Below are 24,706 nucleotides of genomic sequence, written 5' to 3' on the forward strand. Positions count from 1 at the left end.
ATGCTTTAGCAGAAGTTATATTCCATTGCAAGGGTATCAGTGATCACAGCTCCTTGCGGAGCAGGTGCCTTCTGCTACTCTACAAGAATCTTGCCCAAGGCTCATTGAGATGTGTCCCTATAAGGTTTCAAGCACTCTTTGGCTGGGCAGGAGAGTGAAGTCAGAAAAGATCGAAGGTGGTCCTCAGCTTCTAGCATTTATTCCAAGCTTGCTGAAGAGCAGCAACTTGGGTTTTCCCCACTAAACTCTGTTCAAGGCTTCTGTGTTTATGTCAGTAAAGGATTCTTCTCATTAAACTTGGTAGGGCCATGTAGCTTTTCCTGGGCTCTGCTGTGTAAAATTAGATATTAGGCTTCCAGCACTGGTGAAAGAATCATCACCATCACCATCATCTTCATTACGGTCACTGACCAGATTTTGAACATACAAAAAGTCTACAAACACATTCAGGAAATATACAGTAAAATCAGTTCTGAAGAGATCATAGAATCATAGAATAGTAGGGTTGGAAGGGGCCTACAAGGTATCGAGTCCAACCCCTTGCTCAGTGCAGGAATCCAAGTCAGAGCATCCCTGACAGATGGCTGTCCAGCCTCCTCTTGAATGACTCCAGTGTGGGAGAGAGCCCACTACCTCCCTAGGTCATTGGTTCCATTGTCGTATTGCTCTAACAGTCAGGAAGTTTTTCCTAATGTTCAGCTGGAATCTGGCTTCCTGTAACTTGAGCCCATTACTCCGTGTCCTGCACTCTGGGATGATCGAGAAGAGATCCTGGCTTTCCACTCTGTGACAACCTTTCAAGTACTTGAAGAGTGCTATCATATCTCCCCTCAGTCCTCTCCTCTCAAGGCTAAACATGCCCAGTTCTTTCAGTTTCTCTTCATAGGGCTTTGTTTCCAGTCCCCCGATCATCTTTGTTGCCCTCCTCTGAACCCTCTCCAGTTTGTCTGCATCCTTCTTAAACTGTGGTGTCCAGAACTGTACACAGTACTCCAGATGAGGCCTAACCAGTGCTGAGTAGAGGGGAACTAGTACATCCTGGGATTTGGAAGCTATGCTTCTATTAATGCAGCCCAAAAGAGCATTGGCCTTTTTTGCAGCCACATCACATTGTTGGCTCATATTCAGCTTGTGATTGACAACATTTCCAAGATCCTTCTCGCTTGTAGTGTTGTTGAGCCACGTATCCCCCATCTTGTAACTGTGCATTTGGTTTCTTTTTCCTAGGTGTAGAACTTGGCATTTATCCCTAATAAATGTCATTCTGTTGTTTTCTGCCCAGTCTGTCCAGATCACTTTGAATTTTGTTTCTGTCTTCCAAAGTATTAGTTATCCCACCCAATTTTGTGTCACCTGCAAATTTGATCAGCATTCCTTGCACCTCCTCCTCTAAATCATTAATAAAAATGTTGAAGAGCACTGGGCCCAGGACTGAGCCCTGCGGTACCCGACTCGTTACCTCTCCCCAGTTTGAGAAGGTCCCATTGAGAAGCACTCTTTGAGTCCGATTCTGTAGCCAACTGTGGATCCACCGGATCGTTGTTTCATCTAGCCCACTTTGAGCTAGTTTGCTCATCAGGATATCATGGGGCACTTTGTTGAAAGCTTTGCTGAAGTCGAGGTATATGATGTCCACAGCATTCCCACTGTCCACAAGGGAGGTTACTTGATCAAAAAACGAGATCAGATTCATCTGGCAGGACTTGTTCTTGACAAATCCATGTTGGCTTCGAGTAATCATGGCATTGTTTTCAAGGTACTTCCAGATGGATTGCTTTATCATCTGCTCCAGAATTTGCCCAGGGATTGATGTCAGACTGACTGGCCTGTAGTTCCCAGGTTCCTCCTTTTTACCCTTTTTGAAGACGGACAACATTAGCCCTCCTCCAGTTATCTGGCACTTCCCCCGTCCTCCCTGATTTCTCAGAGAGAATAGACAGGGATTCTGAGAGTTCTTCTGCCAGTTCCTTTATTACTCTAGGATGCAGCTCATCTGGCCCTGGAGATTTGAACTCATTCAGAGTAATTAGGTGTTCCTTGACCATATGCCTATCGATCTCAAGGTGCAATCCTGCCCCTTCAACCTGTACTTTGCCTTTGCCAGGGGGGTCATAGACCCTCTTTTGGGAGAAGACTGAGCCAAAGTAGGAATTGGGCACCTCTGCCTTTTCTTTGTCATCTGTTATCGTTTTGCCATCCTTATTTAATAGCTGAACAACCATTTCTTTCCTCTGCCTTTTACTATGCAGGTAGCTGAAGAAAGCCTTTTTGTTGTTTTTCACATCCCTCGCTAACCTCAGCTCGTTCTCAGCTTTAGCCTTCCTGACGCCATCCCTGCAATTCTGTGCTCCCTGCCTGTACTCTTCCTTTGTTACTTGGCCTTCTTTCCACTTCCTATATGTTCCTTTTTTGTTTTCAGGTAATCTCTAAGCTTTTTTTGAAGCCATATTGGCTTCTTCTGTTGTCTTCCACCTTTTCTTCTTGTTGGAATTGTTTGTAATTGTGCCTTGAGAATTTCCTTTTCTAAAAGTTCCCACCCATCTTGGACTCCTTTTCTCATTAGCGTCGCTTGCCATGGGACCTTACTGATCATTGTTCTGAGTTGATTAAAATCCGCTTTTCTAAAATCCATGGTACGCATTTGACTACACTCGGCTTTTGCTTCCCTTAGAACCAAGAACTCAAGTACAACATTGTCACTTTCTCCTAGAGTTCCTGTAACTGCTACTTTCTCCACTAAGTCATCTCTGTTGGTTAGGATCAAGTCAAGGATAGCCAATCCTCTAGTTCCTTCCTGTACTTTCTGTAGGAGGAAGTTACCCGCCACACAAGTCAGGAATTTCCTGGAGGGGCCATGTTTTGCAGATTGTGTCTCCCAACAAATATCGGGGAGATTGAAGTCCCCCATTACAACTACATCATGCTTCCTTGAAACACTGGCAATTTGCTTTTCAAAAGTGTCATCCTCGTCTTCTCCTTGATTGGGTGGCCAGTAGTAGACATGTTCCTTTTATTCTTTGCTCCTTTTATTGTAACCCAGATGCTCTCGATGGGGCAACCAAACTCATCCTCCTGTATTTCTGTGCAGAGATATGTATTTTTCACATACAGTGCAACTCCACCTCGCTTTCTGTTCCTTCTGTTCTTTTTGAACAAGTTATATCCTTCAATTGCTGTATTCCAGTCATGAGAGTCATCCCACCAAGTCTCAGTTATACCTATCAAGTCATAATTTCCCTCCTGTATTAAGAGTTCAAGTTTGTTCTGTTTGTTTCCCATACTCTGGGCATTAGTATCTAGACATCGAAGACCATGTGCTTCATAGACTGGCTTTCTTCCTACATGTGTCTGAAGACTGTTATTGGGCACTATCAGAGCTGTTCTCTCCATTGCAGTGCATGTGCCTACGTCCATTGTTACCCCCAACATTACATCTCCCTTCCCCGTAGGATTCAGTTTAAAGCCCTCCTGATGAAGTTCTTCATGCTGTGGCCAAACACATTCTTCCCTTCCTTTGTGAGGTGCAACCCGTCCCTTGCCAACAGCCCATCTTCCAGGAAGTATAGCCCGTGGTCCCAGAATCCAAATCTCTCTCGTCGGCACCACCTTCGTAGCCAGTCATTCACCCGGAGTATTTTTCGTTCCCTTTCTATCCCTCTTCTAACTATTGGAAGGATGGATGAGAAAACTACCTGGGCCCCAAAGTTCTTGAGTTTCCTTCCCAAAGCTTCAAAGTCTGACGTGATTTCTTCGTAGCTCCGCTTGGCGGTATCATTTGTTCCCACATGGATGAGAAGAAAGGGATACCTGTCAGTAGGCTTTATGAGTGCAGGCAACTTTTCAGTCATGTCTCTGATCCGTCCTCCCGGGAGACAACATACCTGGCGAGTCCACGGGTCTTCGCGACATACTTGGGTCTCAGTCCCACGCAGCAAGGAGTCTCCCACTACTACCACTCTTCTCTTCTTCTTGTTGTAGGCCTGGGTTTCATCGCCTCTATTTGACTGACCTTCAGCCTTTTGCTCACTCTCATGCAGGTTCCCCTGTGATTCTTCCTCTGCAGGCTGTCCTCCAGTCTCATCCGCAAGTACCTGGAATCGGTTCCACAGCTCCACTGCTTCCACTGGTGCAGAGTGGCATCTACTTCTTCTAACTGTCACCCTTTTCCAAGGAGTATCCTCTTCTCCATTTTTCTTCTCCTCAGCATTTCCCACTTCTGCCTCATCTTGCTGTTGCTCTTCAAGCTTCTGGTCTTCCCTTTGCTGTTGTAGTTCCCCCATTCTGTCCAAGAACTCTTCGTGTTCTCTTATTCCCCGGAGGGTCGACAGTCGCCGCTCCAGTCCACTTACTTTTTCTTCCAGCAGCGCGATCAACTTGCACTTGTTGCAGGTGTAGGCCATGTTGTTCTCAGGCAAGAAAGCAAACATTGCACACACCTTGCAGGTCACCACCACTGGAGAGTCCTGTCCTTCCATTGCCTCTTTTCCCTTTTTGTGTCTAGCTTTGTGATTGTTCTAGACTAGCCTGTGCCTGCTCCTCTACTCAGTAGAGGTTAAAAGCAGAGTCCCACTGGTGTGGAAGTGTGTGTTACAAGATGAATAAATGAAAAAAAATTAGTTATAAAATAAAAATAAATAAATAAATAAAATAAATGTTAGGGGCCTCCCCCTTGACCTCCCCTGCCAACCTCCCCTGGCCAACTCCTGTTTGCTCCCCCTGTGCGCTCGCTCTGGTCGCTCGCTCTCTGGGAGCTTGCTTGCTTCTGTAGTCCCTGGACCAGCTGGAGCAGCTTGCTCTTCTCTGCTCTGCTCTGCTCAGCTGGGAGGCGGGAAACAGACTGAAGCTTCCCGCCCACTCAGCTGCTGGGAGTATTCAGGCCACACACCCCCAATTCAGTTGGAGCTCTCTGAAGCACCTGGTGAGCTCACAGCCACTCAGAAGGATAAAGGGCAGCCCCCTGGGCTTCCTGCAGCCCACTTACCTCTTAGCCTCTGTCTCCTTTGTGTCCTTTGTCTCTTCTACCACTGCAACTCCCCTGGCCAGCTCCTGGTTGCTCCCCCTGGTCGCTCCCCCTGGTCGCTCGCTGTCTGGGAGCTTGCTTGCTTCTGTAGTCCCTGGACCAGCTGGAGCAGCTTGCTCTTCTCTGCTCTGCTCAGCTGGGAGGTGACAAAAAGATCTTATAGCATGCAAGAAGAATTTAGCAAAAGCCTCGATCCCTATCCTCTGTTATCCTAAAACAGTTGAGAAGTACATTTACATCTGATCTAGTATCAGACAGTAATTTATCTCTAATCTCTATACAAAAGGAGCAGCAACGTAAAACATGGATAACTGATTCGATTTCATTCCTTCCACATGGGCATATAAAGCAGAGTGTAAGACATTAAATCTTGCTAAAGTAAGTGCATGCCGATATTTGGGAATGTTAAGGACTGTTAATATTTCGCTTCTCCCAGCCCATAACTCAGATTTATACCCCAAAACAGAGGAGAGCAAGTTCTGTCTGCTGCAGAAGTTAAAGTCTGCAGATCATAATCCCTGACCCTTTGAGACAGAAGAGCTCTGGCCTACTTAGCCTCCATCATTAGTACAGACTCTGGGCATAAGCCCAGAGAACTGATCTTATTCCAGAGCAATTTCATCCACTCAGAGACGTAGGGGTCATTGCGTATCTTATATAAATAACCTAAGGATCCAGGGCCATACAAATGGATCCAAAAATATAATGCGCTACTCCAAGCTTTTGAGGTGATTTTCTGTAGGCCAGTTTCCAACGAGAGAGCAGGGGTTGCTACACATTTTGGAAGACCAAGGATGGAGCAGATGAAAGCTGCCTGCACAGATTCTATTGGAAAAATTAACAGCTTTGATCCAGATTGCAATGCCATACATCAGTTGCATAAGTGACTTAGCCTTAAATGCTTGAAGTGCAGCAGGGACAAATTGACCTCCTTTGGTATAATAGAACCTTATTATTGCAGCAGCTGTATTGTTAGCTGTTGCTCTAGCCCTATCTCTCTGCAAAGACCAATTGAGAGTTTTATGAAAGTATATACCCAAATATTTATAGCCTGAAATTTGTTCGATACGATTCCCATTCACAACCATCCAAAGGTCCTCTTGCGTCTTGAAAAAACCAGCACTTTAGATTTATTATAGTTAATTCTCAACTGGTTAATTTTACAGTAGCTGGTGAACACTGCCAGCAGACGCAGGAGGCCAACCCTGGTCCATGATATTAAGACAGCGTCGTCTGCATAGAATAAAATGGGGATCCTTGTATCAGCCAGTTTTGGAGGATGAGAATCTGTAGTATTCAAAGCATTAGATAAATCTCTCTGGAAAATATTAAACAAAAATGGAGCTATAACGCAGCCTTGTCTTACACCCCTAATTGATACTATTAGTTCCGACAGGCCACCACTGGAATTACATCTGATTTGAACTTCCGTCTGATGATAAAGATTTTGGATCAAATATAGAAGTCTTTTATCAATACCCAGCATTTCTAATTTTGCCCATAGCTTATTTCTTGAAACTGAGTCAAAAGCAGATTTCAAATCTATGAATGCAGAAAATAATTGGCCCCCTTTTGGTTTAGAATACTTTTCAGTTAAATGGGCCAAAACAAAACAGTGGTCCAAAGTTGAGCAACCAGGAGTAAAACCAATTTGTTCGTCTCCTGTCACTTTGGAGTTTCTCATCCAATTCAGAAGACGTTTACATAACAATTTAGTGTAAATCTTCCCAGTTATAAATAGGAGTTTTATGGGACGATAATTATTGGGATCCTGCCTTTCACCTTTCTTGTATATTGTGACTAAAATTGCCTTGCACCAAATATGCCTGTCCTGTTGCATAAAGTAAAAAAAAAAAAGGGGGGGGGGCTAAACAAGAAGCCCACCAGTTTGCATTGCATTTTGATGCATTTGAAGGTATACTATCAGGTCCAGGAGCCTTATTGTTTTAAGTTGGCTGATTGATTCACTGATCTCTTTTTGATGGACATCAGGCCATTCAGGTAAATCATCTATCTTCCCAGTTACAATTAGATTTGCAGAGTCAGGGTCAAGAAAGATTTCAGTGAAAGGTTTCTTCCACACTGCTTTTGGAATACAGCAGTCAGGAGCCTTACTATCTGATAGTCCGCTAGACACCAGATTCCACCTTATATCTTTATTCAGAGTTGCCTGATACAACAAACTCCACCTCTCACTTATATCAGCTTGTTTCTTGGCCTGGATAGTTGCCTGATAAAGTTTTTAAATTGAAAATAATTTGCCCGGAACACGTTTGTTGTGCTACTTCGATAGTTCTTATATATATATTCTGAATTTGTTTCTTAAGGGACATGCACTCATGATCAAACCAGCCAAAACTTTGTCTGTGTTTTTGAATTTGTGATTTGGGGTTTTCTGTACATAAAATATCCATCAACTCTCCACCTAGGAGATAGGTTAGGTTTCCCGACTTCAGCCCAACTTAGCTGATGGAATTGGCTGCAGATCAGGACCCTTTTGGCTAACTGCCCATTATGGCAGCTATGCTTTCGTGCATTAAGACTCAATCCTGTGCATGTTTAGACAGAAAAAAGGCCTACAACTCCCAGCATGCCCCAGCATGGCTGGCTGGGGCATGCTAGGAGTTGTAGACCTTTTTTTCTGTCCAGACATGCATAGGATTGTGCCCTTAAACACTTACTGATTTCTGGGGAACCTCAGTCCCAGGCGCTAAATCCGGCCTCCCAGAGTCCCAGTCTGGTCCTATAGGGATTCCAGAGATGTCCATGCCCCCACCCCTTTCCCCCAATGACCAATTGTTTGCTGGTTTTCTGGCCTTTGGGCAGTTTTTCTCCCATTTTAAAAGGTTGAACATCTCCTAAGGGTTAGTAGCTGGCAGCAAGAGCTTTAAGCTACAATATGCTGGTATTTTTTTTGCATTTTTGGCCTCATCCCATTTGCCTTTGGCCCTGTCCACCCCTGGAATGTGGCCCCCAAGAGCTTCGCCAAAAAGGAATTTGGGTCTCGGGCTGAAAGGGTTTCCCCACTCCTGTGTTGAAGGAAGTTTATAAATAAAATTAACCATGTTCTTGACTTGCAAGAGTTTATCTTTCTTGGCTTCACCTTGGCATAATGTTTTCCCATTTTTCTACCCCTCATTCTTTTTCCTAACTCTTTTTTGTTTCCTTAATCCTCTTTTCCAACTTGATCTTCTAGTTACTGCTAACGGTAGCGTGTACAATTAGTTTGAAACTTTCCACTATCAGAAACTCAAATCTTTAGGGTCAGCATAGGCCATGGCTGGAGGATACCATGAACTTCAATGACAACGTGTTCACAGTATAACTAATACGGGAAATGGAGATCATTGGAGTTCATTCATTTCAGTGTCAGCATATTAGATTTCTGGTTCAAATAATATTTTTGTCAATTTGAGATCTACGTTTTGTCATTAAAAAGATTTGACTGAAACGTTGGTTGAAGGGATTTCTTGGGGAACAATTGGTACAATACAATAAAGATACAGGCCAGAAACTGGGTCACTTCGGCAACAAAATAAAGATAGCAAAAGGGAGAATTGTCAAAGGGGCAAGCAAGTGGTATGAATCATGGCATAGGTGTTCCAGGTACCCGGATGCATGTACATTCAGTGCTTGTGCCTAGATTTCTTTGATGGGAGGGGTGGGGAGGGCAGCCTTCAACTATCCCATAGGCAAGCAAAGACAGCAGAAGGAAATAAACTTAAAATTGTCACAACATGCAGTGGAGGGTGGAAGAGTCACCGTGGCAATTTGAATGTGAAATTGATCTGAAGATCTGCTTTGCGCCTCTGAAGTTTTGCCATTGATCTTCATGTAATGAATGGCTGTGACTCCAGGGCCCAGGATGGGTGAGTGGAGTTGTGATGTATCCTCTGCTGCTTTCAGACAAATGTTTTTCTACTCTTCTAATAAATCTTGCACAGACAGAATCTATTTTGTATATTATTTTTTTATAAAACACACAAACCTTGAGTTTTCTGTGTTTATTTTTAAAGAAACCTTCATCAAATATCTATAAAAAAACAAACAGAACAGGGAAATCAATTTCTTTTATAAATGTATGCTGTGGTTGTGTGTACTAAAATAATGAGAAGGTATCAAAGGGTGTGGTGTCTAGAAAACAAATGGAACCATTTAGAAAACAGAACTTAGTTCTGTTTTCTATTTCGTATTGTCCTTATAGACTTTGATTGGAAGATGAAAGCAAAGGTGCTTAACACGTAGCATGTTGTATTCCTTAGGTGTTGGAACAAGATATAGTTCTGCAGTCGATTGACAGAGCAATTGAGGCCATTCATAATGTGGCAATGAAGAATGGGGGAAAGTACAACTTGGAACAGAGGGATGTCCTCCAGTAAGTAGAGCAAACAAGAATACTCAAGACAGTATGGAAATACTGCTAATGAAGACACATTATCTGAATGCAGATGAGTTTAAGACCTGCTGTTACCATTCAGGGTCAAACTAGGTGTTACAAGAGACACTGAGCTGTGTTCCTGTATCACTGCTCTTTATTGTCTCTTCCTTGTAGCATCTAGTACAAACAACGACCTGGTTCACATGATTAATAAAGCCGTAGTTGTTAACTATGGTTTTGGGGGGAGCAATGAGGGAGCAAGCAAGTTTCCTGGCTCCCCACCACTCGGCCACTTCTCGTGTGCTAACCCTGTCCCTGGGTTGTTCTCCATGATGTCTGAACCCGGAAATCTGGGTTGTTGAGGGAGAAACAACCCAGAGTTATAACCCAAGAGCAAACTCTGCTGATATTTCTTTTTGTTCAGTCTATAACATTTCAGTTAGTAAGGAATATCCTTCTAAGTCATTGGCCTCCCTGAAGAATTTAGGAAGATGGATTATAAATGCTGAAAATGAAATATGGAGAGAGAGAGAGAGAGAGAGAGAGAGAGAGAGACTAGGTAGTGATCCTGGACTTCCCCTGTAAGACATGGTATTTCTTACTTGTCCGGTCTAAATGGATTTGATAAATTGGATGACATTCATTGCTCTTAATGCAACTCTGCTTGGAGTGCTTCTTGCCCATTCCTGTTCTCTGCATTCAGAACACAGCATAGTTCATAGGCGACTATATTAGGAACTAGATTTTAGATTATTCTTGGGTTCCTTTCAAGCATAGATGTTGATATTATGCAAATAGAGGTTGTCATGCACCAAAGAAGCTTGTCTCATTCTGAATTACCTTGTGGGATTGGGTGTTTGGGGGGAGCTATAGTGGGGTGTATACTGTGTAAGTATAGGAGAGCAAAGAGACAGAAGGGGCTGGGCATCCAGAAGAAAGAGAAGAGAATTCTAAGCAGCTTTATCCATCGCTAAACTGTCTGAGGTTTTAGAAAGTATTCACTTGCTGCAGACTTTTTCCAGAGTAGAAAGGGCTGTTGGGTTTTAGTTCTTCACATTAACATTTAGGGAAGCAGATAAAGCCATGGTAGTCTCATTAGGAATTCTGAGCAACTATCACAATTTCAAAAATTTCTGTAATCTTGGAGTCAATGGAGGGATCTGTCTTAAACATGGTACCTAAACTTTAAGGTGTTGTTATATTATATTGCCAGAAAGTTGATCCATCATCGGAAGGAAACTGTTTCCCGCAAAGGTCACTCACCATCCACTCAAGGGATGACTCCATCTTCCAGCGATCACCATCTGGACCTCTCCAGGCAACCCAATGGTGTCTGCAGGACTGGGTATGAGCGACACCACAGCTTGCCTAACACAGACCCCCAAGAGGATGAAGGTGGCGTTTATCAGGTAGCATCTTTAGCATATTTAAAACTTTGTCTTAACAAGGTCTCCTCTGCATGTACTAGTCATGCTTAAAATTTGTCTTTATAGGATGATAAGTTCTACTTAACATTTAATGTTTTGTTGTTGGCTATAGATGCTGATCCTGAAGAACGAGAGAGAATAAGTAAATATCTTGTTTGTTTTTATTGGTCTGATCAGGTATTTAGAAATTTTGTGAACTCTCAAACTCCTTGGATACTTATAGGGCATAGGTGTTCAGAAGGAAAAATGTTCCATACCGCTAGGGATGGGGGAGACATTCATTTTTACTTCTCAAACCAATATGTGAACTGAAATGCAGTTATACTTCGATATGAGCACTTCTCCAAATTTCACAGTGAAGTTCTCCAGTCAAAAAATGCATATAAATATGCATAGATTAGGCAAAAGTGCATCCAAAAATGTGTATGTTAGTGAAAATAATGTATAAAAACCCATTAGGCAAAACTGTATACATTAGGGGAAATGTGCATGAAAATACATACGAATAATTGTGTATGAGTTAAGGATGCATACATTCTTAAAAGAAATCACAGACTAATGTGGAAACAGGACTAAATGAACTTCAGGCTGGAAAAATGAGAAACCAAAATAGATTCGTCCATCCCTGCACGCACCTGTTGGCTCCCTCCCTGTCAGAGTATTTTGTTTTGAGAATGAAGGAGGTGAGCATGGGTGAGATTAATGGAATGGCAGCTTCAGACCTGTTCTTACGTTGCCTGTGTTTACTGTAGCTGACAAGAATAGCTATCTTCTGTTAGACCTGGCTGTGGTGTTCTGGAGTTTCATTTGCAAAGCTTTTTGGTATTCCCTGGAGGAGACCAGTATAAGAGAGAGTTGTGAGAGCTAATTAGGGTATTCCACAGTCTCGTGACATGCTTTTAAAGAGATAAATATTCTTCGGGGAAGAAGTAGGAAAAATGTATTTGGGACAGTACTGCTTATTGTCTTGTCTCTCTTCCTCCATACCCCAAATTATTAAATATGGGGAACATGGTTAGATCTACTTTTTACTAGGATAGCTATGGCTTCTTATTCCCTAGCTGAATGCATGATACAAATACAGCTTGCCTGCTTTTTTCTGCTAATGATAAACTAAGGAAGGAAGTAGAGGAAATGTGACTTGTAAGCAGAGATTGGTCTACATTTTAAATGTATTCCATAGCTTCTGTGGCACCCAAGCATGTCTTTGAATTAGTAGATTGAGTTCTGAAGTGGATAGTATAGTGGTGGAATTATTGATCCAGCAAAGTATGGATTGGAAAGAGATTCCTTCCCTCCAAGGGGACTGGGTGTGTCTTTTTGCAAAAGAAAGCAGGCTGTTTGTTTTAATGATTTTGGGGACATTAATGTTGACAGGCACTAAAGAGGTCTGTTGAATGGAAAAGGGCATGTTACCTGCCATAATTTCTTTCTTGAGCTATTTACATCTCCACTCAAGGCAAATTCATCAAACCTTCTTTGGAAGAGACAGGAAACAGATCCTCTCCCCATCCATATTCCCCATCATGGTCCTCTAGTCTCAGTGAACCTTTAGTGAAGCATAAGTGCCTGGATTGATGGGAAGGAAGTTTCTTTTACCTGGTCTGTGAAGGATTTATGGCCAATCTGTTTTGAGTGTACTTTTGATAGAATGCAGTTTGCTCTGTGATAAGCAAATGATGAACTTAGAATCACTGAAGAGAGAATAATTTTGTATCCTTGAATATCCAAACTGAAGAATATACATCTGCCAGCTGTCCTGATTTTTAAGGTTGGTCTTCCTTCCCTCACTGTGGAAAGTGATTTCCTGGCTTTAACCTTCTGGTTAGCATCACCGTCACTGTTATTTCCTGTGTTGTTTTTGATTAAGGCAAGCAAGCAATTGCTCCTGCGGAAAAAAATTGCAAGAGGTAGCAAACTCCCATTGCTGCCAAAGTGGTCTTAGGAAGGGGACAATGGGGTTTGGAGGACCTGGATCACAGGACACACATCCTCTGACGCCAGTGTTCGTCCCCCATATTCTTTTGGCAGCATAGTGGCAATCCCCTCTTTTCTGCTGAAAGTGGGGTGTTGTGGAAATTGGCTTAGAAGATGCATGATCTGTTAGATTAGTGTGCTCTCAAACTCTAAATTAGGGACATTCCTCGAAATCTTGGCAAGTTTGGGTAGTCCATGGTTTTTACACAAGTATCTCTGGCTAGCAGATGTGTGATAAACCTGAAATGATCAGAACTAATTTGAGGGTATGATTGATGATATGGTCTCGTGTATGAAGCCTGCTAGGCTGGCAAAAGGAGAAGAAAGATGAGAGAGGGGAAATTCTTCAGCTGTTTCTCTCCTATGTTCTTTTTTTTTAGTTGTTATTTTGTTGGTGCTTCTTTTAGCAAGCATCAGCAGCATGAAATTGACCTGATTCTTTGCAATTTCACAGGCTCTCACTTCTGGTCAGTGTCCAGAGAAACAGCAGACAACAAAATTGTTTAAAACTGGGTTATTTTTGTCCTTCTGCAAAGCATGCGAGGTGCAGTAGCAGGGGAAACTCAAGCTGACTCCAAAACTGAGAGCATAATATTACACATTATATGGGGAAAATGGGAGTTCCCAAACCTGGTTTTGCCTTCTAATGCTAATTGGGGGCGGGTGGCATTTACATGCGAGAACTGGAATGGGGCGTGCTTAACCTTCCCTTCGACCATTGGTCAGTGTTTCTCCCGCAATCCATTTTCCCCCGTTTCCCCCCCCCCCAGATGGGCTCTGAAACTAGGCTGAGCAGTTAAGAAAACTGGCCCAGGGGAGTATTTTATTTGCAGGGGAAAATCAACTGGAAGGCTTAAGCTCCCCCCCCCCCATTTCACACTAACTGGCGCACAGGTATTAGAGGAATATCTGTTAGCCAGTGTAATATGCACTTAAAGAAGGGGTGATCAGCTTGTAGACCAAAACATCTGGTGGGTCACAACTCCCATCAGCCTTACCAGGATAGTCAATAGTGAGGGATCATGAGAGTTGTAGGCCAAAACATCTGGAGGGTTACAACTTGCCCACTGCTGACTAAAAGTAATCCCCTGAGATGCACTTGCAGCCTCTGTCACAACAGCCAAGGCGTCACTTCATAACCTTGAGTCTCAGATGTGGATTTTAAAAATAACTTGTGTTCACACTAATCAAAAACTAAATATATTTGTCTTATCTGTGCTGTACTTCATTTTAAAATGGATTTCCTGAGCAACCACTCAGGGTTTTGGTACAGATTTTAATCTGTTTTGTAAATAAAGCACACAGAAGGGTCAAATTGAGAAGCATCATGCAAACCAGTGAAGTATTGAAGTCCTTTCCTTCCAACTTTGCCTTAAGACAGCTAACTGAAGATGTGAAGACTCAATCCTGTTGCTCTGGGTCACATCAAGCAGTTTGAGGAGCCTGTAACGTTTACAGAATGTCAAGTCATTAAGATTAAGTTAGACTTGGCCAGGTGTATTTACAGAAGCTGGCCGGGAAAATGGAAAGGGCATTTTGCCAGTCTTTTGAATAATCAGCCTCTGTGCCTTAACTCCCAGCTGTGATATCTATTTAGACTGCCGACTGATAATTTCTAAATGAACAAACAAGTTAATTGTTGCTTTACTTTCCATTTGGATCCTGAGCAAGCATCACCACTTTCAAATGGTCACACTTTGCTTAAAGTGCAAATAAAGGTTGAATCACAGAAGATAACTTTTAGTTTCATTACGGCCTCCTTTCTTAAGCACTTCTCTGGAAGTGTATCTGTTAACTGTAACCATCTGACAATTGTGGGCTTAGGATAAAGAATAACGGTGGAAGGCAACGAAAGGGTACGGAGGTGAGCATGTAGGCCTTGTGCTTCAGCAAGGTACAGGATGCAGTTGGTTAAAATCTGATCTTTCCTTTTAAAAATACAGGCCTTAATAGTTTCAGAAGCAGGTTTCAGATTGGGATAGCCAAAAGGATAAAGGACTAGAAACACAATGCCATGTAAAATGCACAAATTTATTGTAGCAGTTTCTAACTCTACACACCATAATTTTAACTTTAACATCTGAGTGTTAAATTTTTCAGATAAACATATTATGGGATAAATAGAGCCAGTGTGGTGTAGGGTTAGAGTGTTAGACAAGGACTCGGGGAATCTGGGTTCTAGTTGTCAGGAGCGCCCTTGCTGCCTCAGTAATCCTCAAGTAGCTAGAATCAACACACAGACAAAAGGGCTATTTTCCAAGGCTTCATTTCCATTCAACCTAAAGACACTTACAGATGCTAATGGCCTGAGCCTAAGTGGGAAACTCAATGGAGCAGCCTAACAGGGGATTCTAGCCTTAGGGAATCAGTTGGTCTCCATTTGGAGGAAAAGCATGGCAACCTGCTGAACTTAAGGAGTCGGAGGGGAAAGTCCACCCCTTTCTCGTGGGGCATTGGGGCGTAGCTGCTGTCGTTGCGCCAAGCGGGCTGAGCGCCTCCTCTTGGTGCCCGCTACCTCCCACTTGTCTCTGCGCCGGCGCCACATGTCTAGAAGCTCAAGTTGTCCCTCCCTCTCCCTGTCAGGGTCACTCTCGCTCTCAGGAATGTGAGCAGGGAGGGGGTGTCCCTCCAGCTGCACCTCTGAGAAACGAGCGGGTTCCTCTCCCACAGATTGTATCTCTTCCTCAGAATCAGAACTGCTTTGGGACTCTATGGGTTCAGATCCAACCCTGACACTAGTCCCCACTCGGCCATGCAGCTCACTAGGTGACTTTGGGCCAGTCACTGACTCTCAACCTAACCTACCTCACAGGGTTGTTTTGAGGATAAAATGGAGAGGAGGAGGACCATGTAAGCTGCCTTGATACAAGAGGGAAAAAGGTGGGATACAAATGTAATAATAATAATAATACATACATACATACATGTATCACATTAAATGTCTATGTTTCTTTCAATGTACATTTCTGGCCTACACATTACTATTTACCATAATAATGTTTATATAAAATACCCAGGAAACTGTAGTCATGGAGCTGCCATGTCCATGAAAAGGATGTGTAAATCTATTTTCTGCGAAATATGTTGTAACTACCCAACTATAGTGTATATGCCAAATGACTGTGGCTATTTGAAATGCACTGATGGGGCTGGGGATGGTGGGCGGGGTGGAAACAACACACACACCCCTCTCCAAAAATGTTTTCCTAATGTAGTCCTTGGAGCTCAACAATTAGGTACATCTAAAGATCTGAACATACTAGTCATATAAATAGAACTGAAGATCCTGTAAAAGCAATGTCTTCTCCTACCACTTAAATTTAGCAGCATAACCTTCAAATCTGCATCCTTCACTGATACAGATTCCACTGCCTGAGGCCATTTTCACATATGATTCTTAATCTGTTTGCATTTCCCCCATCTGTACTGGGATGAAAAATCTACAAGTTCCTTTTGACTTTCACTGTCTGCCAGACTCACTCACGCTCCCATATTACTCATTCCGGACTGAAATGTGTGCCCCCTTCCTAACCCCATATTTAACCAGGTGAGACTGCTGCTATTTGAATTCTTTTCCTCTTCAGTAGCATAAAAGAAGTAGGTGTGGCTCCCAAACAAGCTAGGTTTGATTAATTTATATCCTATTTATGTAGGTAAGACCAAGACCAACATTTGGAGAGCAAAATGAAGCAACCCAAGCACAATCGAACGATCCTTGCCCAATGGTGCAATAAAACTCCATTTTTCACGGAGTGGAAAATATCTCCGCGGTCTAAATGTTGCACCCTATAAATGAAATGCACTGATCATTCCTTTTGAAAATGCTATCATTAATCCTTTCTAAGAGCTCTCTCTCCACCTAGCGTACATGGTAACATCTTATCACTGGGGAATATTGTAGGGTCTCTCGCTAGTCCCGTAAATGAAGTTCCTAAGCAAAGTGTTTTTGTTTTTGAGAGATAGTCACAAGGTTAGGGTGTGGAGGATGTGAAGCAGCAAAACCCCTGAAGGAGGGACAGAGGGATCCAGAGACGCGTGTAGAAGATGGAGGACCCTGATGGAGGGATCTTCCTCTGGGATCTAAGCAAGAGGATACAGCAGGGATGGGGATCGTGTGCCCCTCCAGATATTGCTGGCTTGCAACTCCCATCCCTCACCATTTGCTGTGCTGGCTAGGGCTGAAGTTGCAGTCCACCAACATCTGGAGGTCCACATGTTCCCCTTCCCTGGTATAAAGCGTTGTCTAAAGGAGAAAGGAAGGGTGGAGCATCAGGCTCCAGGATATGAGAAGATTGGCCAAATGGGGAGAGGAGAGAAGAGAAAGAGGGAGCTTGAGACTTGCCTAAGGGAGGAAGAAGGGAGGAGTCCTGGGCCAAAGAGTGGGATTCTTGGTGGAGGTGTCCATAGGATGCTGCCAGCTGGGCTCAAGCAGAAAGCCGCAGATGGAGAGGTGAAGTCAGCTGCTGCCTGAGAGGAAGGAAATCCAGAAGGGGGACAAGGCCAAGGTGGAGGAGATCAAGTGTAGGATCATGCAGGGGTTGTGAGGATGCAGACACTGGGAGACATAAGCTGGGCGGAGCAGGCGGTGTTTCGGGGCTTGGGGGCATTAACCATTGGCCAAAAAAATGCATCCCTGGCTGAATTGCAAAGTATGCTGAGTGTGTCTTTGTTTTCGTGCTGCCAAGTGGTGGGAAATGGAGTCTTACGATGTAGGGCTGCAGCCCCCGTCCAGTCCAGGTGGGATAGGGGACTGCCTGTCCTACTTCACCCCCTTCTGTCCCTCACACAGATCAAACTATGCAATCAGTATTCCAGCTTCTGCCTGCTCACAGGAGAAGTGCGTGACTTTGGGAGCGTACTAGCTGTGGGGAGCTTAAGCATGGCACGCCAGCCAAAGCTCTTCCTATCAGGAGCAACTGCAAGAATGAATGGCATTGTAAACAGCCTTGCCTAGCTTGGGGCTCCCCCACCCCCTAGCCTAAGTAAAAATGGCTCTGGCTGCATTAATGTGAAGCAAACTTATACATTTCGTGTCTTTGTCTTTATCCCTTTGCGAGTATAATTTGTTGCATGGATCACTCCAGATGCATCTAATATGCACATGGCTTGCTGCCTCCGTGGAGGGGCTTAGACCAACATGCAGTGTACATGTTTGACAGGTCTGTGCAACACAAGTGCAGCGCACTGCTGAACATAGCAATTAAGCACGCTGCTTTCCTTGTCATCAGGAGGGAGGGAAGCGACGTGTTCAGAGGTTCTCTTTGCTCTTGGAGGGAGCTGATTATAATTAATATTCCTGTGCTCCAGAGGCATCCTAAAAGCAATGGAAAGAGCAATATTGGGACAAATTTGCACACACCTAGGGAAAAAAAGTTTTCTGAAACGTCTTTCTTGTTTGTTGCTGTGGCTGCCTTTCATTGTTCTGAAATGTTCTCTTCTAGATCCCGCCACAGCCCCGCCGTGCTGCTCCTGTAACTCCCCCACCACCAGATAAACACAAGAACATGCAGATGGCTGCCTCCATTAAAAGTAAGGAAAACACTTTTGCGGGTGTGCAATATTAAGGATCAGGTGGTATTGTACAACTAACTTACTGGATAGGCAGCAACTCTGGCTCCTTCTGCTGTGTGTGTGTGTGTATGTGTGTGTGTGTGTGTGTGTGTACTATATATATATTTGTTGTTGTTCAGTCGTTCAGTTGTCTCCGACTCTTCGTGACCCCATGGACCATAGCACGCCAGGCCTTCCTGTCCTGCGCTCTCTCCCAGAGTGTGCTCAAGTTCATATTCATTGCATCGGTGATGCTATCTAGCCATCTCATCCTCTGCCGTCCCCTTCTCCTTTTGCCTTCAGTCTTTCCCAGCATCGGGGTCTTTTCCAGAGAGTTTTCTCTTCGCATTAGGTGGCCAAAATATTGGATCTTCAGCTTCATTATCTGTCCTTCCAATGAGCACTCAGGGTTGATTTCCTTTAGTATGGACTGATTTGACCTCCTTGCAGTCCAGGGGACTCGTAAGCGTCTTCTCCAGCACCACAGTTCGAAAGCATCAATTCTTCGGCGCTCAGCCTTCCTTATAGTCCAGCTCTCACAGCCATACATTACTAATGGGAAAACCATAGCTTTGATTAGACGGACCTTTGTTGGCAAGGTGATGTCTCTGCTTCTTACTATGCTGTCTAGGTTGGCCATAGCTTTCCTCCCAAAGAGCAAGCGTCTTTTAATTTCATGGCTACAGTCACCGTCTGTGGTGATCTTGGAGCCCAAGAAAGTAAAATCTGTCACTGCTTCCATTTCTTCCCCTTCTATATGCCAGGAAGTGATAGGGCCAGATGCCATGATCTTAGTTTTTTTAATGTTGAGTTTCAAACCAGCTTTTGCACTCTCCTCTTTCACCCTCAACAAGAGGCTCTTGAGATCCTCTTCGCTTTCTGCCACTAGGGTGGTATCGTCTCCATATCGGAGGTTGTTGATAATTCTCCCGGCAATCTTAATTCCGACCTCTGATTCATCCAACCCGGCATTTCTCATGATGTACTCTGCATATAAGTTAAATAAGCAGGGTGACAATATGCAGCCTTGTCGTACTCCTTTCCCAATTTTGAACCAATCGGTTGTTCCATGTCTGGTTCTTACTGTTGCTTCTTGACCCTCATACAGGTTTCTCAGGAGACAGGTAAGGTGGTCTGGTACTCCCATCACTTTAAGAGTTTGCCACAGTTTGTTGTGATCCACACAATCAAAGGCTTTAGCGTAGTCAATGAAGCAGAAATAGATGTTTTTCTGGAATTCTCTTGCTTTCTCCATGATGCAGCGAATGTTGGCGATTTGATCTCTAGTTCCTCTGCCTCTTCGAAACCCAGCTTGTACTTCCGGTAGTTCTCGGTTCGCATACTGCTGAAGCCTAGCTTGTAGGATTTTGAGCATCACCTTGCTGGCATGTGAAATGAGCGCAATTGTGCGGTAGTTTGAACACTCTTTGGCATTGCCCTTCTTTGGAATTGGAATGTAAACTGACCTTTTCCAGTCTTGCGGCCATTGTTGAGTGTTCCAAATTTGTTGGCATATTGAATGCAGCACTTTAACAGCATCATCTTTTAGGATTTTAAATAGCTCAGCTGGAATACTGTCATCTCCGCTAGCTTTGTTGTTACTAATGCTTCCTAAGGCCCACTTGACTTCACTCTCTAGGATGTCCGGCTCAAGTTCTGTGACCGCACTATCATGGCTATCAGGGACATTCAGATCTTTCCTGTATCGTTCTTCTGTGTATTCTTTCCACCTCTTCTTAATCTCATCTGCATCTGTTAGGTCCCTGCCTTCTTTGTCCTTTATCATGCCAGTCTTTGCACAAAACGTTCCCTTGAGATCTCCGATTTTCTTGAAGAGATCTCTAGTCTTTCCCATTCTGTTGTTTTCCTCCATTTCTTTGCATTGTTCATTTAAGAAGGCCTTCTTGTCTCTCCTTGCTATTCTCTGGAACTCTGCATTCAGTTGGATAGATCTTCCCCTTTCTCCCTTGCTTTTCGCTTCCCTTCTTTCCTCAGCTACTTGTAAAGCCTCCTCAGACAGCCACTTGGCTTTCTTGCATTTCTTTTTCTTTGGGATGGATTGAGTTGCTGCCTCCTGAACAATGTTACGGACCTCCATCCATAGTTCCTCAGGCACTCTGTCTATCATGTCTAATGCCTGAAATCTATTCCTCACCTCCACTGTGTATTCATAAGGGATATGATTTAGGTCATACCTGAATGGTTTAGTGGTTTTCCCTACGTTCTTCAATTTAAGCCGAAATTTTGCAAGAAGCAGCTCATGATCTGAGCCACAGTCAGCTCCAGGTCTTGTTTTTACTGACTGTATAGAGCTTCTCCATCTTTTGCTGCAAAGGACATAATCAGATTTCGATATTGACCATCTGGTGATGTCCATGTGTAGAGTCGTCTCTTGTGCTGTTGGAAAAGAGTGTTTGCTATGATCAGCGTGTTCTCTTGGCAAAACTCTATTAGCCTTTGTCCTGCTTCATTTTGTACACCAAGGCCATGCTTGCCTGTTATCCCGGTGATTTCTTGACTTCCTACTTTAGCATTCCAATCCCCTATGATGAAGAGGACATCTTTTTTTGGTGTTAGTTCTAGAAGGTGTTGTAGGTCATCATAGAACCGATCAACCTCAGCTTCTTCGGCATCAGTGGTTGGGGCATAGACTTGAATTACTGTGATGTTGAATGGTTTGCCTTGGATTCGTACTGAGATCATTCTATCGTTTTTAAGATTGTACCCCAGTACTGCTTTTCCCACCCATTTGTTGACTATGAGTGCTACTCCATTTCTTCTAAGGGATTCTTGGCCACAATAGTAGATATGATGGTCACCTGAATTAAATTCGCCCATGCCTGTCCATTTTAGTTCGCTGATTTCCCAAGATGTCGATGTTCAGTCTTGCCATCTCATGTTTGACCACCTCCAACTTACCTTGATTCATTGATCTGACATTCCAGGTTCCTAAACAATATTGTTCTTTACAGCATCGGATTTTCTTTTCTTTTCTTTCAAAATTTTCAATTTTCAAAGAAATTTTCTTTTCTTTTCTTTATTTATATATATATATATATATATATATTACCATGAAGTATGCTTGTAATCATAGTATGAAGTGTTTTTCTATTGTTCTAATGCAAACATGGGGAACCTGAGGCCCCTGGGCCAAATACAGCCCTCTGTGGTTCCTCAGATGGGTGTGCCTGCCTTTTCTTGACTGCACCCCATTTCCCCTGACTGCGGATCGTTCGATGGTTTTCCAGCTTTTGCATGCTTTTTCCCATTCTAACAGGCTGAAATGACTCTCCTAAGGTTTAGTTACTGGCAGCAAAAGCTTTAAGCTCAAATAAGCTGGTATGTTGGGTGTTTTGGCCCTGCCTTTTTGCCTTTGGCCCTGCCCACCACTGGATAGTGACCCTGAGAGCTTCCCCAAAATGGAGCTCAGCCCCTGGGCTGAAAGAGGTTCCCCGCTCCTGGTCTACATTCTTCCATCATGAGTTCTGTTAGCTGAGAATTGAGGTCTGTTTCCATGTACGAGTTTCTGTTGTTGTTAAGTCACAGGGGTGCTAGAGCAAACCATTCTTGTGATTAAGGTTGCTAGTGTGGGAAGGCTTTCCTGTCTTACCACAAGAGAGGCATAGTTATTTTACGAAACTCGGGAATTATTTGGCGTGCCCATGTCCACGTTGTGGGTAGGCGTGGGCATGTTGAATATTGCTGGCACTCTCTTCAGTCCTGTAATTGTTTGCAGACTGACATGTGCATATGGCTCCCACCTTAAGGAGTTTTAGTTAGGGATGTAAGTTGGGGGGAGCATTCCAGTGAATGGAAAAGAAAAACCTGTCTGATGAAAATCATCCCTGATTTTTCCCTTTCAATCAATTTCAGATGAGCCGTATCTTGAAATTGGCCATGCTCAGTCTTTCCCAAATGACCTGTAAGGCCTGGCAGTATTTGGAAGAAGAATGTGTATTCTGTGATGTGCAGTCAGTCACCTTGACTAAGGAGCATAGCTTAAAATGCTTCTTGCTTTCCCTTGGGAATACCACAACCAAGCAGGATGTGCATTCCAGTTTTCTCTTGGCCAGGATGTGATAACTCCATAGATCACCAGGGGGAGCCCACTAACAATGCAATGATGGAGGGCTCAATTAAGATGGAGTTTTCTGGGAACAGTCCATCTTGCTCTTTGTTCAGGTCTGAACATTGAAGAAACAGTGCTCTGGGGAGCACTTCTCTTTTAGCTTCTAACAAGAGGGTGTGTCAGTTAATACAAGTGCTGGCAGTCAGTTGCCATGTTGTTAAAACCTGGAAGTGCGGCTGGTACAAAGCAAAGAATTCTCAGGTACTATGATATTTTGAATGGTTTATCTAAAGGGCTTCCCTGTCAGAACTACTTTCTTCAGAAAGGCCCAATGTATATAATTAAAAAAGAAAGGCCCAGTGTAGACATAAATCATAACCATGGTTATCACAAATCATCATGCATTGCTTTAGACCTAGTTAAGATCCCAAATGTTGGCCTTGCTTACACACTCCTCATAAGTAGTGTGTAAGGAGACACCACTGACATCCACTTGTCACCTTGCAAGCAAGGAGTCTGGAGAGGTGGGGAATGGACCTTAACCATGACTTCCATACCTACTTGAGACCACAGTTTCACATCTTGGTTTGCAGCCAGTCTTTAACCATGGTTTATGTATTTTGATTTAGAACTGGTTTGCACCTAATGACAACCCAGAGTACGACATTGCGTATGGGTTGTCAGTGAATCATGGGTTGTTGTTGAATCGTCAGTAGTTGTTATGGTCAAACCTTGCACTATGGTTTAACTATGGGTTGTTAACCACGAATCACCCAGAGTTCACAACCCAACAACAAACCATTGGTTCTCTTCCTGGGTTGTTTGTGGTTAACAACCTATTGTTAAACCATAGTGCAGGGTTCACCTATAGCATCAACCCACGAATCAATGACAACCCATACTCATGCCATATTCTGAGTTACGTGCAAACCAGGTCATAATGTTTAATTAACCCTGTTTAAGGCTTCGTTACAAATAAATACACAAGTTGCCATCCCACAACAATTTTTACCAGCCAGCCTCCCTGCACATAAATGGATTAATCCCCCCCCCCACACACACACACCACTCTTAATTGCTAACACCCCTTTAATCTTATACTCTTAACATTTAGTAGTAGGGGGAACTATTTGGGGATTAGAACATTGGGGCAGCAATCCTGTTCATAACATTACTTTGGGATAAGTTCCATTGAATTCAGTGGGACTCACTTCAAAGTAAAACATGCATAAGTGCAGGCTGTAATTTTCATTTTACTTTGAAGAATTGTTCATAGTAGAGCATCGTGGTTGAAGTTGGGCATCCTCATTCTCATGCCCAGCTTTGTCGGCACAACCCTGAAACCTACGCTCAATAACCATAAATGGCCCAACCAATACATCTTGGAACAAGCACATGGGAATCAACTGCTTCCAAAAAAGCTGCTTCATTTTTTAGTTTGTTTTCTTTTCAGAGATAAATGGCTGTGAATACAAAGAATGAAGGAAAGGGCTGCTAACCTTCCAGATTCCAAATGATGTGTCCTTGGGGCATGGTGGAGAAAGTAAACAGAAGATAAGTCCACAGTACTAGGCTGGCACAGATAAAGAAGCTCAAACAGTTACAGGGTCTTGGCTAGGCATGAAAGATGATACAAAAACACCTACACTGTTTGTAAAACTAAACAGGAGGCTTCAGGTATGGAAATCAAAGTACTCGATTATGCATGGCTACTGAGAGCATGGTCACTGAACACTAGACGGCAGTCAGTTCCTTTTCTTTTAAAGGTTAGGCTCATGCTGGAGATGAGCTGCAGAGGCAACATGCTGCATTGGCCCTGGTCACCTGGGGGAAATTTATAGTCACCTGAGGTGACCAGGCAAATGGTAATTTCAAAGCTTGGTTTAAGGAAAACAAACCATGGTTAAGCATTATTTCTTGGGACAAAAGAGAAGAAAGCAGAGCAGTTGGAGAGAGCTCCCTAAGGAAAGTCATGCATTATTTCAGTCCTCCTGTGTGTAGCAGAGGGACCAGTAGTGTAGAGGTTTACAGGTTCCCTTAACTATTGTTTTAAAGGCAAGTTTCTGGAACTCAGCTGCTGTGAGCTTTGTGCCTTGAGTACAAGGGAACAACAGTGTGCTAGATGATTCATTAGCAATTAGAAAAACTGCTTCGGAAATGGGGACTAGATCTTTTCCCATCTGGCTCCTAAGAGACTGGTGGGTATAGTGAGGGCGATAATGTTAATCAAATATTAGAATCAGCATTGTTGCCATTTGAATGTACGACTTCTTTTCTTCTGCAGA

At 43.4% G+C, this 24,706-nt stretch overlaps 1 protein-coding gene across 5 annotated transcripts in view; it reads left to right on the forward strand.

Moving 5' to 3' along the window:
- NCKIPSD (NCK interacting protein with SH3 domain) overlaps positions 1-24,706 on the forward strand; it is a 192,982-nt gene that overhangs the window by 47,145 nt on the left and 121,131 nt on the right. For 4 of the 5 annotated variants that reach the window (XR_014788530.1, XM_084840138.1, XM_084840141.1 and 1 more), the window contains 3 exons: positions 9,283-9,395; positions 10,612-10,807; positions 18,244-18,331. Coding sequence is in view for 4 of the 5 variants with exons in the window: in XM_084840138.1 (XP_084696264.1) it covers positions 9,283-9,395; positions 10,612-10,807; positions 18,244-18,331 (397 nt within the window). In the remaining variant the exon portion in view is untranslated. Of the gene's footprint in view, positions 1-4,614; positions 8,890-9,282; positions 9,396-10,611; positions 10,808-18,243; positions 18,332-24,706 lie in introns of those variants that run through there. The other variant, XM_084840140.1, reaches the window with a different exon arrangement.

This window comes from Heloderma suspectum, chromosome 2, assembly GCF_057233095.1.
Source record: "Heloderma suspectum isolate Gila_16-S chromosome 2, 16-S_ref, whole genome shotgun sequence".
In the NCBI taxonomy this organism is placed as follows: domain Eukaryota; kingdom Metazoa; phylum Chordata; class Lepidosauria; order Squamata; family Helodermatidae; genus Heloderma; species Heloderma suspectum.